This window comes from Cetorhinus maximus, chromosome 12 (assembly GCF_964194155.1).
Source record: "Cetorhinus maximus chromosome 12, sCetMax3.hap1.1, whole genome shotgun sequence".
NCBI lineage: Eukaryota > Metazoa > Chordata > Chondrichthyes > Lamniformes > Cetorhinidae > Cetorhinus > Cetorhinus maximus.
The window spans coordinates 25,642,326-25,660,181 of record NC_135890.1 but is presented as its reverse complement, the minus strand read 5'-3'; the positions used below and the strand labels follow the sequence as shown (position 1 = coordinate 25,660,181).

At 42.6% G+C, this 17,856-nt stretch overlaps 1 protein-coding gene across 5 annotated transcripts in view; it reads right to left on the bottom strand.

Annotated features, from left to right (window-relative positions):
• reln (reelin) overlaps positions 1-17,856 on the bottom strand; it is a 366,824-nt gene that overhangs the window by 106,114 nt on the left and 242,854 nt on the right. For all 5 annotated transcript variants that reach the window (XM_078553223.1, XM_078553220.1, XM_078553221.1 and 2 more), the window contains 4 exons: positions 17,032-17,267; positions 14,431-14,588; positions 7,282-7,489; positions 5,966-6,042 (listed from right to left, as the gene is read on the bottom strand). In XM_078553223.1, the coding sequence (XP_078409349.1) occupies positions 5,966-6,042; positions 7,282-7,489; positions 14,431-14,588; positions 17,032-17,267 (679 nt within the window). The remainder of the gene's footprint in view (positions 1-5,965; positions 6,043-7,281; positions 7,490-14,430; positions 14,589-17,031; positions 17,268-17,856) is intronic.

The following is a 17,856-nucleotide window of genomic DNA, read 5'->3' as shown; positions in this document are numbered from 1 at the left end:
AGTGGCACAAGGGTTTGAAGAAAAATTGGGTTACTGTCATATAAGAGTAGATTCACCTATAGCAGGGAAAGTTATGCTGAAGGTCTTTTTAGCTCTATTAGCTACAAATGCTTGGGAATGTAAGCCCATTGATATCAAAGCTGCTTTTTTGCAGGGACACCAACTTCAAAGGGAAGTTTTTCTCCGTCCACCAAAAGAGGCACCAAATGCAGAATGGACACCCTGGATGCTAAATAAATGCATAAACAGTTTTAATGATGCCTCCAGAGTTTGGTATTTCTCAGTGAGCTCAGTTTTGTTAAAGTTGGGCTATCTTCAGTTGGAAGCAGACCCGGCAATGTTTTGTTGGCACCATGGAGGGAAACTTGCAGGGATCTTTATGATGCATGTAGATGATTTTCTGCGGGGTGGTAGTAGAAAATTTGAAACAGTTGTCATTAATGGGCTCAGAACGGAGTTTAAAATTGGAAATCAGGCTTCTGGTGCGTTTAAGTATATTGGATTGGAAATCAGGCAGAGCGGATCACTTGTCCTTTTACATCAGCAATTCTATTTAGAGAACATCAATCCCATTGCAATTAGTTGTGGTAGGGCCTCCCAGAAAGATACAGCGGTTTCTGAAACAGAAAAAGAGGAACTCAGAAGTCTAATTGGGCAACTCAATTGGCTAGACAAACAAACAAGGCCAGATGTCAATTTTGACGTTTTGGAATTGAGCACTAAAATGAATGATCCCAAGGTTGAAGAAATCATTCGGGCAATAAAACATTGACAAAATTAAAAATGGGGCAGTGTGTTTTGAAAGTTCCATCTTTGGGGGATCTTAGAAAAATGAAACTGATTGTTTTTTAAAAATTATTCACGGGATGTGGGCTTCACTGGCTGGGCTGGCATTTATTGCCCATCCCTAGTTGCCCTTGAGAAGGCGGTGGTGAGGTGCCTTTTTGAACCGCTGTAGTCCTATGCTGTAGGTACACCCACAATGCTGTTAAGAAGGGAGTTCCAGGATTTTGACCCAACGACAGTGAAGGAACGGTGATATATTTCCAAGTCAGGATGGTTAGTCACTTGGAGGGGAACTTCCTGGTGGTGGTGTTCCCGTCTATCTACTGTCCTTGTCCTTCTAGACGGTAGTGGTCGTAGGTTTGAAGGTGCTGTTGAAGAAGCCTTGGTGAATTCCTGCAGTGCACCTTGTAGACGGTAAGCACTTCTGCTACTGTGTGTTGGTGGTGGAGGGGTGAACGTTTGTAGATGTGGTGCCAATCAAGTGGGCTGCTTTGTCCTGGATGATGTCAAGCTTCTTGAGTATTGTGGGAGCTGCACTCATCCAGTCAAGTGGGGAGTATTCCATCACACTCCTGACTTGTGCCTTATAGATGGTGGACAGGCTTAGGGGAGTCAGGAGGTGAGTTACTCATCACAGGATTGCTAGCCTCTGACCTGCTCTTGTAGCCACAGTATTTATATGGCTAGTCCAGTTCTGTTTCTGGTCAATGGAAACCTCCAGGTTGTTGATAGTGGCAGATTCAGTGATGGTGATGCTATTGAACATCAAGGGGTGATGGTTGGACTCTCTCTTGTTGGAGATGGTCATTGCCTGACACTTGTGTGTCGCGAATGTTACTTGCCACTTGTCAGCTCAAGCCTGAATATTGTCCAGGTCTTGCTGCATTTAGACATGGACTGCTTCATTGCCTGAGGAGTCACGAATGGTGCTGTACATTGTGCAATCATCAGCGAACATCCCCACTTCTGACCTTAAGATAGAAGGAAGGTCATTGATGAAGCAGCTAAAGATGGTTGGGCTGAGGACACTACCCTGAGGAACTCCTGCCGTGATGTCCTGGAGCTGAGATGACTGACCTCTAACAACGACAGCCATCTTCCTTTGTGCTAGGTATGACTCCAACCAGTGGAGAGTTCTCCCCCTGATCCCCATTGACTCTACTTTTGCTAGGGCTCCTTGATGCCACACACGTTTAAATGCGGCCTTGATGTCAAGGGCAGTCACTCTCACCTCACCTCAGGAGTTCAGCTCTTTTGTCCATGTTTGAACCAAGGCTGTAATGAGGTCAGGAACTTAGTGGCACTGGCGGAACCCCAACTGGGCGTCAGTGAGCAGGTTATTGCTAAGCAAGTGCTGCTTGATAGCACTGTTGATGACCTCTTACATTACTTTAATGATGATCAAGAGTAGACTGATGGGGCAGTAATTGGCCAAGTTGGGTTTATCCTGCTTTTTGTGTACAGGACATACCGAGGCAATTTTCCACATAGCCGGTTAGGTGCCAGTGTTGTAGCTGTACTGGAACAGCTTGGCTAGGGGCACGGGAAGTTCTGGAGCACAAGTCTTCAGTACTATTGCCGGAATGTTGTCAGGGCCCATAGTCACTATCCAGTGCCTTCAGCCATTTCTTGATATCACGAGAAGTGAATTGAATTAACTGAAGACTGACATCTGTGATACTGGGACTTCCGGAGGAGGCCAGGATGGATCATCCACTTGGCACTTCTGGCTGAAGATTGTTGTGAATGCTTCAGCCTTATCTTTTGCACTGATGTGATGGGCTCCTCCATCATTGAAGATGGGGATATTTGTGGCGCCTCCTCCTCCAGTGAGTCGTTTAGCTGTCCACCACCATTCACGATTGGGTGTGGCAGGACTGCAGAGCTTAGATCTGATCTGTTGGTTGTGGGATCGCATAGCTCTTTCTATCATTTGCTGCTTATGCTGTTTGGCACACAAGTAGTCCTGTGTTACAGTTTCACCAGGTTGGCACTTCATTTTTAGGTATGCCTGATGCTGCTCCTGGCATGCTCTCCTGCACTCTTCATTGAACCAGGGTGATCCCCTGGATTGATGGTAGTGGTAGAGCCGGGGATATGCCAGGCCAAGAGGTTACAGATTGTGTTCGAGTACAATTCTGCTGCTGCTGATGGCCCACAGCGCCCCATGGATGCTAGATCTGTTCAAAATCTATCCCATTTAGCACGGTGGTAGTGCCACATAATACGATGGAGGGTATCCTCAACGTGAAGGCGGGATTTCGCTTCCACACGACTGTGCGGTGGTCACTCCTACCGATACTGTCATGGACAGATGCATCTGCAGCAGGCAGGTTGATGAGGATGAGGTCAAGTATGTTTTACCCTCTTGTTTGTTCCTTCACTGCCTGGACCCAGTCCAGCAGCTATGTCCTTTAGGACTTGGCCATCTTGTTCAACAGTGGTGCTACCGAGCCACTCTTGGTGATGGACATTGAAGTCCCCCACCCAGAGTACATTCTGTGCCCTTGTCACCCGCAGTGCTTTCTCCAAGTGATATTCAACATGGAGGAGCACATCAGCTGAGGGAGGGCGGTACGTGGTAATTAGCAGGCGGTTTCCTTGCCCATGTTTGAACTGATGCCATGAGAGTTCATGGGGTCCGTTCAAACCCAGAGCATTACCCTGGGTTTCTGGATTACTAGTCCAGCGACAATACCACCACATCATCACCTCCCCCGATGTGTCTTATGCAAATCTATGTAATAGATTTTTGAGTGTGGGAGGATTAATAATATTTCTCATGGGGGTAAAAGGCAAATGCTGCCCTTTCGCATGGGAATCTAAAAAGATACGAAAAGTTGTAAAAAGTACGTTGGCAGCAGAGACTCTCGCCTTGTTGAGGCGGTAGATATAGCATTCTTTATATCAAAGATACTGGCAGTAGTTTTAAATGGAACAGTGCTTATAGAATGTCTTATAGATAACAAGTCACTTTGGGAAAATGTTCACTCTACGAAGTGCGTTAATGAGAAGAGATTGAGAATTGACATTGCAAGTTTAAAACAGATGCTCCAGAATAAGGAGATTGGCAAGATCAAATGAATTGACAGCAGCAATAATTATCTGACTGCTTCACCAAAAAAGGAGCGAGCTCCAAGAAGTTAATAGAGATCCTCAAGGAGGGACGTCTTTTTCTTTAAGTAAAAATACTTCTTTTGTGTGGACATATCTATGTATGTTTTTTTTTAAGGAGGGGAATAAGATCAATTTATTGAATGAAAAAATATATTTATGTTTGTTATTACCATTAATTTTTTTTGTGTGATTATATCAACTTAAGGTAACTTTCTTATTGAGAAGAGGGGAACATGTTAGGAAAGGAAACAGTTAAAGGAGTTCAATTGCTAATTATTATGTTGTTTAGCTAAGTACCCATTTAGTTGTATAAAAGGGATAACAGCTGAGACTAGTGCCGTCTGGGGACAGTTTTATGACAAGCAAGAAAACTCTATCTGAAGGGTTCTGTCTTGGTTTCGGTCTTCATTTCTAAACAACTATTGGAACTCAACATCCTTCACTGGAGCAGTCCTGGGCTGCAATTACACTGTGTGCGCGTCTGCAGTTTAGATAGGGCACCTGGAGTGAGGAAATGGTGAGGAAAAGGCGTGGCAGGCGATTCAGAGGCCACTCGCCGGCGAGACAGCGTGTTTCCTGTGGCTGCATAATTAATGGGGCGGTAAGCAGATGATATGGTGCAAAAACCTGCCATTGCAGTCGGTGGGTAAAACGTCTATTTTTCACGCTTGCTACCGCACTAAGTGCAATTCTGGATGATTCCACCCATCATTTTTCTATCATCTTCCCTACTTCTTCATATCTGATTTATTTCTATTTTATGATTACAAAATTCGAACCAATCATCAGCATGGCATGTAATACCTGAAGTGTGCTGGCAGAAAGTTTGCTGGACCTGGAGATTCTGCACAGTCTTCAGTGTGAAATTACTGAATCTGGGCAGGGTGGGGAAGGGGAGGAATTTAGGTGGAGCTTGTTTTGTGTTTTTGCTCCCTCCTGGATCAGCTCAAAGTGGAAAACAACAATTAAAAAAAAGGGAAAACCTATCAAAATATCAAGGAAAATGCATTTAAAGTAACATTGAAAAGGGCCTTTATGAACAGATCTCAAATGCACACGTGTCGACCGCACAATTGACAAGCAACCTAGGAATCAAAGAAGTGGCCAGAAAGATCAACAAAAGAAAGCAGAAAATTCCGAACCCAGGCTTATTACTTAGGAAGAGTCCTGCAATGAAGGCACTTGAGGACAAACTTCAAATCTGAAAAGGCCAATTCTACAAATCAGTTTAATAATATGTTAGTATAAATCATGACATTTCTGTTTTTATACACAAAACCTAATTTGAATATTACGTTCTTGAGCCACTGTGAAAACAAGATGACTGACAAAAAGATCTGGCAAGATATATCATGAGCGATTTTATTGGCTTGCCTGTTTTGTTAGTATATTTTGCTAACTGACTAAATTTATTTGCAGCTATTTGAACTTCATAATTCATATTCCGATGCTTGAACTTAAGTGGCTGTTCCTCATAGATGGAACTTGACAGCGAATGTTGGCAGCATATTCAACCATGTGTGCTTCACAATTAACCCAATCCTATTGTCCCTGACATCCATATGTGTCTTGCGCTTTCCAACATTTGTCACCAGATAGCAATCAGGAGTGAGAAAATTAGCTTATTTTTCTGCCCCCTGACTTAGGGTGGCTAGCATCAAAGCAAGCCAGCCAAGATGAGTCAAAATAACGCAAACAGAGGAATAAATCTGGGGCTTCTTGGCCTGGGTTCTGAATTTTCTGCTTTCTTTTGTTGATCTTTCTGGCCACTTCTTTGATTCCTAAATTGCTTGTCAATTGTGCAGTCGACACGTGTGCACTTGAGATCTGTTCATAAAGGCCCTTTTCAATCTTACTTTAAATGCATTTTCCTTGATATTTTGACAGGTTTTCCCTATGAACAGTGCAATCCAACAGTTTTAAACCATACATGCAAACAAGAGTGATGATAATATTGCAGATATCTTCCTTTTATAGGACTAAAAACAATATAATTCAGTTCCCTATATAAATAAACAAAAATTAAATGTCACGGTTTGAACAAACACTTCAGAGTAGTTACCTTCATTTCTCGTTCTTGGTTTGTTGCAGGAGGAACCAAGGGTTTTGCTTCCAATTTGGATATAAAATTGAACCAACCTATGCATGAAACATAAAGATTACAGGGTTCATAGGAAGAAGGTACTACCCATGCACTTTGTTAAAAACAACATATGTCATTAGACAGGCCCACTGTGCTGTATTATGGACAATATCAGAAACTCGGTTATGATCAAAATTGGGAACAATTTGATAGTGTAGTGGTTATGAAACTAGATTACCAAAGACAACCATGACAAGCTGCAAAGTTGAATTCTGGAATTAATGACTATGGAACAGATACACTGGGGGAGTGGGTAGGGTGTGGCTTTTAACAGTACCTGCCCAGCAGAAACTGGGACAAGGAGCAGTTAAAATCCCTCAGTGACGTTCCTGCTGCTTTCCCACCTGGACCTGAGCAGGTGGGAAAGGCACCGCCTGAAGCTAACAGGCTCTTCTTTACATATGCAGTTGGTACTGTAATTCAGTTCTGAGTGGGGAAGCTGCTGCAGCTTAGAAATGAACTTAGACATTGTTAGTCCTTAGTACAAGACATCCAGAACTTAACACAATGTGATAACCTCTCTGTGTAACAATGACTGGTGTGGGAACAGGGTAAATTCACACTGGGATACTAAGCAGTGTTCTTCACGATTGGGTATTAGGGCACACTGATAGCACAGACTAGCAGGAGCTCTATTCTGCATATAGCTCTTGCTTCTGACTGACCTGTCCTTAATATGACATTGGGTGATAAAACGACTGCATTTAACAGCCCTGAAAATCCTATGTTAATGAATACAAATCATTCACCCGCAGATGTTAACTTATTACCAGCATCATTATAGAAGTATGGGATTCAGCACAGCAGATTTTAGTTACATTTGAATATCATAAGGGCAAATCCTTCCAAGTCTTCAGGTTCACATTTAGAACTCCAAATCAGATTAAATTAGTATTTCCTAATGGTGCAACTAAGCTTAGAAGCAACTTCAGCCACTAGCTATCTCAATGGTTGCATTCATCTCGAATGAACAGAGTGGTATCCAAGCTTATCTGAATTGACCAGAACTGAGCAAATTCAGAGATTCAGACTGGCTCAATTTGGATTTGCAGACAATCTACACTCTGCTTTCTAAGATATAAATCTGGCTGAAATGTTGTTTTCAAATAAAATAATACAGATATGCAATTATATTTATACAGTATTTTATTGAAATACAGTGCACTCACACAATGTTAACAGAGAGCTCTTAATGTGAAATTGTTCTGCAACAAATATCAAATTTTGCTTTTAACCTGATGTTTGTTGTGTCAAGACTGACAGTTCTGGCCTCTCTTGCCCCAGGGCCATTGAAGTAGAGGGATTTCCCATCATTCAGTATCCCGCAGCCTATACCAGTCTGTCCTCCTGTAACCTTGAACCAGAGAGGACTGAGCTTATCCTCAAAACGATCAGACATTTCACTGGGGTTTGATGTATTCGGCACACAGGTTCCCTCTTCAACTACGAGAAAATGGAGCCATGCATCATCAGTAGGAGCAGGTTTCTGTATTAAACATTTGCTATTAACACAGGGAATCATTTCTATTTACTAAACTGCAAACAGGAACACAAAAAGAAGCAAAGAATTGAACAAGTTTGGAAAGTGCACACCAATAAAAACTTGCTAAACATAAGTTACATTTAAAATCAATATGAGGTTACAATGTATAACTCTTGGATATTGTTTCTCCTTTGTTACCTTGAGCACAATGTGAAAGTTAGAAATACACAGCAGGAATTTGTGTTACTGTGTGATTTGTTAAAGCTAGTAAATGTGCTCAATGCATTGAAGGGAGCAGACACAGTCCTGGCTGTGGAAGTAAGCTATTTTAAGTAATTTAAGTCATGCACATTCTGGTAAAGATGGAACTAGCGCCAGAAAAATGCCATAAAATCACTTATTTCTTTTAAAATAAAAGAGCTCCAGTATTCTTTTTAAATAAAAAATTACAGATTTTTAATAATGTCGCACCCAACTTAAGTAACGTTGTAATTCATGGTTCATTAATAAGCTTTGACCTGTCAGCACTCTGACCATTACCTCCCTGACATGGCTCACAACATGGTGCCACACTCTATGATACCCATCACATTCAATCACATGGCACCATTTTCATTAGATTCAAGTGTAGATTTACACAACAGCATGAGGAGAAACAAAAGCTACATTTTTCACGCTAAACCCAATCTTTGATCAGCCAGTGCCAGAAAATAGTGCACCCCTGACTCTGGACCTTGGCTCCTCAATTGTTTTCTGGACATATCTCACTATGGGGCATTTATTAATTTGCACACCTTATCACAACACATGGGAAGTGAAATTCATCTTGGGAGGAATTGAAAAATTAATAATAACATGGGGGGGTAAGTCATTTTACACTCAGCTTGATGTTGAATAGAAAAGGAAAATAGCTCAAGTGTAAATCTCTCTCCCAATGTGTTATTGCTTGTTTTGCACCATCACCCAGTGCACTGAATTCCGACGTCTCAGGCACCTTATTACAATGAGATGAGTATGATTTAAAGCTTAGCTTTATCAGACATCTAAATAATAATCTGCAATTTAAAAACAGGAACACTTTAGAAGTCGACAATTATACAAAAGCATAATAATGTTGCTCAGCGTTTCATTTACATTCTGGTGACTTTATGAAAGTGGCCTGATTGCCAACATGGACTTGTTGATCAGAGGGTCAGAAATCAAAATGAAACTACTTTTCCTTTGTTGGAGATTTCAAATATCCTTTCCCACCAGATATAATAGGAATTTCTACTACTTTCAATTGGAACATGCAAATGTTTATTTAAATTCTTAGGAAATGCAATGTAGGCACAAAAATTGCTGACAAAATAATAGGTGGCTAATTGCACTCTCAATTATTTATACACAACTGCCACAGGAACCTCAGGCAAGGGCAGATGCACAATTAAACAGAGCAATCTAAAAGTTGCTGTCTGAGATTCACAGCTATGCCATTAGCTTCATGAAAATGCCATCTCATTTTCTGGATACAAATTAACTGCATTGAGTACCATGAAGCTCCTTACTTGCATAGTAGATATGAACTAAACTCGCCATAGAAAGTTAGGTCTTGTACACACTGAAAATTAATATATGTGGAGTTTCATTCCATCAGGTTTAAATTGCTGTTGTTGAAAAAAATATTTAAAAAAAACTTTTTCTTTGGCCAGAATTTTGAGGGCGGCAGGCGAGCGCGGTCAGTGGGCCTGGGAGCAGCCGGGAAACGGTCTGGCCCCTGACCGCGATCTCTCACTGGCTGGCCAACTGACGGCCAGCCAGCATGAAAGGCACGCTGGAATGCTCAGCGCTGCAGAGGGGTGGGCGGGAAGAGGGTGAGCGCTGAAGTCAGCACGGGGGACGCTCACAGAAAGCTCCCTGAAGGCTGCCTCAGGGGGCTGAAGAATTCAAATCCAATAAAAACAGATTTTAAAATCCGGAAAAAATGCCCACACGTCAGAAAGAGTTACCTGAACATATAAAACATGAAAATTCTGTGCAAACATTTTTTAAAATTTAATGACGGAAACCTCATCCTGTCTTTGGATGAGGTTTCCTGAAAAATGCAAAGGCCGCCTGGCCGATTCGCTCACCCGCCAACCGTAACGTTGGACAGGCGGGGAAAAATCCCAGTTAATGGGCTTAAAAGCCCTCTTAATTGTCGGTGGGCACGCTTCCGAGTTTAGCGCCCACCTGCTGACCGAAATATTGTGCAAGTGCACCGAGCGAAAAATTCTGCCCTATGTCTTTTTCTTTCTCGTAATAGTGGTCTATCTTTCTTCACTCTATTTCCTTTTCTGTACCTGATTTGACATTGAATTCACCCATCTAATTTACTCCTTCCTTGTTCAGACCATGTGCTGTTAATTTCATAAATTTTCAACTTGATTTGTTAAGGAGATACAAAACTGTTCGTCCTATTCACTCAGATCCCAGATGCCGTGTAAAGACTTCCACTTCCATCTCACACTTCCAGCAACTTGTAGTACAAAATATCATCAACATTCAATTGTCAAGGACAACACTAACTAAAAGCGGGTGCCTTCACTGCAACTTTTGGGCCATATATTTTGCGAACCTAAAAACACAACTAGCCTTGATGCAACTATTATATAGGATTGCATTCATTTTTTATTTTTATTTATTCATTCATAGGATGTGGGCGTTGCTGGCTAGGCCAGCACTTTTTATTGCCCATCCCTAATTGCCCTTGAGAAGGTGGTGGTGAGTTACCTTCTTGAACCACTATGGTCTATAGGGTGTAGGTACACCCAGAGTGTTGTTAGAAAGGGAGTTCCAGGATTTTGACACAACGACAGTGAAGGAACAACGATATATTTCTACGTCAATGGCTTGGAAGGAAACTTCCAGGTGGAGGAGTTCCCATGTGTCTGCTGCCCTTGTCCTTCTAGATGGCAGCAGTCGTGGGTTTGTCTAAGGAGCCTTGGTGAGTTCCTGAAGTGCATCTTGTAGATGGTGCACACTGCTGCCACTGTGCACCCTTGGTGGAGTGAGTGAATGTTTGTGAATGGGGTGCTTTGACTGGATGGTGTCAGGCTTCTTTAGTGTTGTTGGAGCTGCACTAATCCAGGCAAGTGGGGGAGTATTCCATCACACTCCTGGCTTGTGCCCTGTAGATGGTAGACAGGTTTTGGGGAGTCAGGAGGTGAGTTATGCATCACAGGATTCCTAGCCTCTGACTGGCTCTTGCAGCCACAGTATTTATATGGTTAGTCCAGTTCAGTTTCTGGTCAATGATAACCCTGAGGATGGGGATTCAGTGATGGTAATGCCACTGAATGTCAAGGGGCGATGGTTGGATTCTGTCTTGTTGGAGATGGTGTTTGCCTGACACTTGTGTGGCGCAAATGTTACTTGCCACTTGTCAGCCCAAGCCTGGATATTGTCCAGGTCTTGCTGCATTTGGACATGGACTGCTTCAGTATCTGAGGAGTCATGAATAGTGCTGAACATTGTGCAATCATCAGTGAACATCCCTACTTCTGACCTTATGATGGAAGGAAGGTCATTGATGAAGCAGCCGAAGATGGCTGGGCGGGGGACTACACTACACTGAGGAGCTCCTGCTGTGATGTACTGGAACTGAGATGATTGACCTCCAACAACCACAACTATCTTCCTTTGTGCTAGGTATGACTCCAACCAGCAGAGAGTTTTCCCCCGGATTCCCATTGACTCTAGTTTTGCTAGGGCTCCTGATGCCACACTCAGTCAAATGTTGCCTTGATGTCAAGGGCAGTCACTCTCACCTCACCTCTGGAGTTCAGCTCTCTTGTCCATGTTTGAACCAAGGCTGTAATGAGGTCAGGAGCTGAGTGGCCGTGGCAGAAATCTAACTGAGTGCCAGTGAGTAGGTCATTGCTAAGCAAATGCCTCTTGATAGCAATTTGGCCCCTTCCATCACTTTACTGATGATAGAGAGTAGACTGATGGGGCGGTAATTGACTGGGTTCAATTTGTCCTGCTTTTTGTGTACACGGCATACCGGCGCAATCTTCCATATTGCCAGGTAGATGCCAGTATTGTAGCTGCACTGGAACAGCTTGGCCTAGGGCGTGGCAAGTTCTGGAGCACAAGTCTTCAGTACTATTGCCAGAATGTTGTCAGGGCCCATAGCCTTTGCAGTATTCAGTACCCTCAGCCATTTCTTGATATCACATCGAATGAATCGAATTGGCTGAAGACTGGCGTCTGTGATGCTGGAGATCTCCGGAGGAGGCCGAGATGAATCATCCACTTGGCATTTCTGGCTGAAGATTATTGCAAACGCTTCAGCCTTATCTTTTGCACTGATGTGCTGGTCTCCGCCATCGTTGAGGATGGGAATATTTATGGAGACTCTTCCTCCTGTGAGTTGTTTAATTGTTCACCACCGTTCACGGCTGGATATGGCAGGACTGCAGAGCTTAAATCTGCTTCCACTCGTTGTGGAATTGCTAAGCTCTGTCTATCACTTGCTGCTTATGCTGTTTGGCAAGCAAGTAGTCTGTTTTGCAGCTTCACCAGGTTGACACCTCATTTTTAGGTATACCTGGTGCTGCTCCTGGCATGCCCTTCTGCACTCTCCATTGAACCAGGGTTGATCCCATGGCTTGGTGGTAATGGTAGAGTGGGGGATATGCCAGGCCATGAGGTTACAGATTGTGGCTGAGTACAATTCTGCCACTCTTGGTGGTCCACAGCGCCTCATGGTTGCCCAGTCTTGAGTTGCTAGATCTGTTCGAAATCTATTCCATTTAGCACAGTGGTAGTGCCACACAACAGAATGGAGGGTATCCTCAATGTGAAGATGGGACTTTATCTCCACAAGGACTGTGCGGTGGTCACTCCTACCGATACTGTCATGGACAGATGCATCGGCGGCAGGCAGGTCGGTGAGCATGAGATCAAGTATGTTTTTCCCTCTTGTTGGTTCCTTCACCACTTGCCGTGGGCCTAGTCTAGCAGATATTCCTTTAGGACTCGGCCGGCTCAGTCAGTAATGGTGCTACCGAGCCACTCTTGGTGATGGACATTAAAGTCCCCCACCCAGAGTACATTCTGTGCCCTTGCCACCCTCAGTGGTTCCTCCAAGTGGTATTCAACATGGAGAAGTACTGATTCATCAGCTGAGCAGGGGACAGTACGTAGTAATCAGCAGGGGGTTTCCTTGCCCATGTTTTACCTGATGCCATGGGTTCTGGAGTCAATATTGAGGACTCTCAGGTCAACTCTCTCCCGACTGTATACCACTGTGCCATCACCTCTGCTCGGTTTGTTCTGTAGGTGGGGCAGGACATACCCAGGGGTGGTGATGGTGGTGTCTGGGACATTATCTGTTATTAGAGCTATTAAAACTAACATATTCCCTTTTACTTATATAGGCACTAACTTATTCAATAGAAAAATTCAGCTAAAAATCAATTACTTGATTTTTGCTGAAAGAAGAGACATGCTGTCAAAACTTTTCATCTTGCACTCATCAGGACAGATTCGCCAGAATACCAAATCTAAAGGGAACAACAATTTATACTGCATGAAAAGAGAGTGCTGATTGGTTGGCAAGTGCAAGTGGACTCTGATTGGTAGAGACGTTGCCATGGGGAATGCCTCAGGGAACAGTTAACTGCCAAACTTAAATTTAAACCAGGTAGGTCGATTCTGAATAGTCAAGACATTATCATGAGTAATGAACCAGGGAATGGCTGCCCCCCAAGCTTTTGTTTAGTTAAAAATGGCACAATGCATGTACATGCTCCTTCTGTTTGAAAAGGATAGGACCCTGTGTGTGAATATATGGAGTTTCTAGCATGTGTAAGTGAGCCACACACACTGGGAGCCCGACTGATAATCTTAAATTGGTTGTCAGTGTAATTCTTAGCACAATCAGGATTGTTTAGCAAGTGCTGACCAATCACGGAATCACATCTAATGTTGGACACTATGTTTTGAGTTTTGTAAACATGGGCTGGTTGAGTACGGTTAGTACTTTGCCTGTTGCAAACAGCCAAAGGGATGTGCTGTTTGATACAAACCACCAGTTGTTGGGACATATGACCTACATATCTGGCATCACACTGGCACTGAAATCGCTTGGCATTTAACTATCTCCTGGTGCATTCTCCATGGCAATGCCTCTACCAATCAGAGTCCACTTGCCAAGCAATCAGCATTCTCTTCTCATGCAACGTAAATTGTTGTTCTCTTTACAATCGGTATTCTTGTGATTCTGTTCTGATAAATACAAGATGAAAAGCTTTAACAGCATGTCTCTTTTTTCAGAAATGCTCAAATTCTGTACTACCAAGCAGCTTTTCTTAATTTTTTTATCTTCATCTGTCATTTTGCTCTTAAAAGCAATTTAGATTAAATCTTTATGTGAGCTACTATGTTCCTCATTACAAGCTTTATGAACATTTTTGAGCTCTCTTGATGTTCCCCCATAACCGAAATAATTCCTCAGCAGAAAGCACCAGCCTCTGAGCAATGCCGTTGTTCAGTTCGGATATTTCTGTCCTGCCCAAGCAGAAGTACCGAGTTTATGTATCGTCGCATCCCAAATTTAGCAAAGGTTAAAATCTTGAGATAAAAGCAGAAATGTTGGAAAAACTCAGCAGATCTGGCAGCATCTGTGGAGAGAGAAACAAAGTTAATGTTTTGAGTCTGTATGACTCTTTCCGAGAGCCATATGGACTTGAAACGTTAACACTGTTTCTCTCTCCACAGATGCTGCCAGATCTGCTGAGTTTCTCCAGCATTTTCAGTTTTTATTTCAGATTTCTAACATCTGCAGTATTTTGCTTTTATCTTAAAATCTTGAGATATTTGGCACAAATCCATTTGCACTTTAGTTAGATTAAACAACTTCTTGACGTAATCTTACCAGTGTAGCCAAGATCACAGAAGCAGACACCAGAGATGCAGTCACCATGTCCACTGCAGTAGTTAGGGCAAGGTTCAGAGATGTAAACTTCATCTAAACCAAATGCAGGTGCACTCCTGTGGGTGCTGGTCTCCTGAAACCAGCGGAATCGAGTCTTACTGTAATTCAACAAAAGAATGAAAGAAACTGAAATAGTATAATGCTGTTACAAATATTTATTAATTATCGCTAGAGCAGTAATAATGCTGCAGTGATTTATCGGTGGTTTTTAGTTTAGCATTACCAATCCCATTATAGTGGAAGGTAACATTGCAGGAATCAGTTTACTGGCCAAACAAAAAGTGATCTGCAGGCACTTCATTCTTATATGATACAACACATGGCATGAAAGGTTCCCAGGTGCCAATTCTTGGTAATGGGCTTTCCAAGCAGAAGGCTGCACACAAGACCTTGCCCCAGGCTTTCCCGCAAACTATACACTGCTGACTTCAGAGATGGAGAGAGAGGCTGCAAAGCTTGTCTTTTCTCTCAGCAGGTTATAATCAAAGTGGAGGTTGCTTTTCCTCCAGAGGCCTCAAACCAGGCAAGGCCAGGGTAGTTACCCTACTTCCCAGCTGTCACTTGCAAGTTTCGATCAACCACCTAGTGTTCGCTTCTTTGGTTTTATGACAACCTTACAAGCATGTCTTTGAGATATTTGTGCTAGTGAGTTCCACTTAGAGCAGTTAGACTGTACTTTCAGGTAAGATGTTAAACCCAAACCCCTGTCTATTTGTTCAGGTGAACATACAACATTCCATGGCACTATTCAAAGAACAGTGCGTTCACCTGATCTATATTCATCATTAAACCAGTACAGATTAGCTGGTCATTAATCTCATTGCTGTTTATGAGACCATGTAGTCTGCAAATTGGTTGCCATCACATAAATATATATCTACCATCCTTTCCTCCCTCCTGCTTTTGGAATGGTACGAGTGGACAGAGAGATGTCATCTTGCCACCTTGCACTGTTATCTGATCAGGGAAACAAACACTGCATGCGTGTGCACTTAAACACAGCAATAGGATTGTTCACTTGCTAGCAAATTATTTAAAATTAGAAAATAAGTGAACATTCCTTCAGTTCTTTACCAACACTAATCTTTAAATGAAGTTCATCAGACCACTGGAGAAGTTTGAAAGTTTAGCTGTGTGCTAGTTGCACTTAAGCTGAAACAAAGCCAAACTGTTGTCAGGGGAAGGTCTGCAGGTACTCTCAGACCACCAGAATGTTTGATTCATTCCTAGTTTGGTACTGGATGTTTCGTTAAAACTGCCCTATTATGTGCTGAAAATCAGCTCTTCACAATTTAACTGCTCTTTAACCAGACTGCACTGTTCCATGGTAAAATTAGAGGCCAATTTTCAAGTAGTACACACAAGAAAAAGAAAAGCTAGGAGTATATTCTGTGTTCTCTTTAGTTTTGTTGGGAGCACCCATTTTGTTTCCTCCGTTTCTCTCAGAACCCACTGGCTGAATCTATTTCTATCCAAACTGAACACTAATACCCAAGGTGAACATTGACTCACTCATAAATTATGATTCCCTAACTAGCAGAAATTTTATTTAAAAAGATAATGAAGAGAGATCATCTATTCACTTTTAATGCTATAAGTAGCTCTTTTCTTGTTTGAAAAAAAAGATAAATTCTATTTGTGTTGGTTGTTGATTATTATGTAGAATTATGTTATAAATATGGCAAAAAAGCAGGCTATTAGGCCCAATCTATGCTCCACCCATCCATTTAATCATATTAGCATGACCTTAAATTCTTGTCTCCCTTATGAGCAGAATATTATGCTCAGTGTGTGGGCGCATGCCCAACATGCCCGAGCATAAATAGACACAGGATGACGTCGGGCGTGCGTCCCGATGTCATCGCGCAGTCTCGGGATATTTCATTCAGCGGGGGCACGCCAGAGTCGGCTGCGTGCCCACCGATAATTAAAAGTCCTATTAAGGCCATTAACAATCTAATTAAATGCGAATTTACGCTGCCCGTCCAACCTAACGGTTGGTGGGCAGGCTAAAAGGCCAATTGACCTTTACATTTTTTAGGAAACCTCATCCACGAGCAGGATGAGGTTTCCTAAAGCAAATAAACATTTTTGAATTAAAAACATGTCCCAGCTTATGTGACAGAGTCACGTGAGGGGACATATTTTATTAAATTTTTATTCTCTTCATATTTATTTTTACAGTGTTTCACTCGCCCCGAGGCACGGAGCTGCCACAGGGAGATTGAAGCGCTCTTTCTTGCGCATGCACAAACTGCACACTAGGCTCTCCCTCCTCTCCCCGCCCGCATAAGCAGCGCTCAGCACTGTCACTCGCGATCCACACAGGGCGGGCCCTAATTGGTCCGCCAGCGTGAAATCGCAGTGCGGAGCCAATCGTGGGCAGTGTTCGGTATCCCGACAGCCCCGCCTGCCCCCGCAAAGCCCACATGCCAAGAGCAAAATCCTGCCCTACGTGTTTACCTGGCTTCCCCTCAAATGCATCATTTTTGCTTCATTTACTCCTTGTGTTAGTTAAAAAATAACATGCCTCCAACATACCTGGATGCGACAGATCTTGGGATAACTATTGTGATTCTCGTCCATGTTTCAAAGTCTCCTGTATAGAAAATTGTTGATTCCCTCAGTTCTCTTGAGCTTCCCTCGCAGCCTTTGACACCAGGAGATGCTGGGTAGCAACCTTCTTTTACCAATGACCAAGATCTACCAGCGTTATGAGAGTATTGAAGAAGGACAGGAGTAACACTACTGAACTGGCACTCACATCCAATGTTCAGCTGAAAGGACCAGATATGATAAGTTAAAACAATTCTGAACAACAAATCTTAAGGTGCCTTGGGACATGTATGTGTGTATGTATGTATGTGTATGTATGTATGTACATATGTATGTGTGCACTTACTGTAAAAGATGTCAATAGTTACATAAAATTGTGGTAATGTTACTGCCCAGTACACTCTTTCTACATCCAATTTTGAAATAAGGAAGAATACATTTTCATTGAATTCTGGCCCACTTAACTTTCTGATTTCACTAAGAGTAAATATACTCTGAAGGACTAAGACCTCACACTATATTTTTATAAACTATATATGGATATCCTCATTGTTATTTCTAAAATGTTAAAACTGAACAAAGGCCTTTAAAATAGCTGTACCTCTGTCTATCTGTGACCCCTGAACAAAAGAAGCTACTTAGCAGTTTCGGGAAAACCCGCACCTCATTATCTCTGAGGACCCACTAATGACCCCGCTACTGACTGTACAGCCCAACTTCAAAGAGAGCTATACAAAGACCATCTGCATTTAATAACCCAGGCTGGCCAGGAGATGGATCTTTTGTTAAGACAAAGACCCTGCAGCCTTC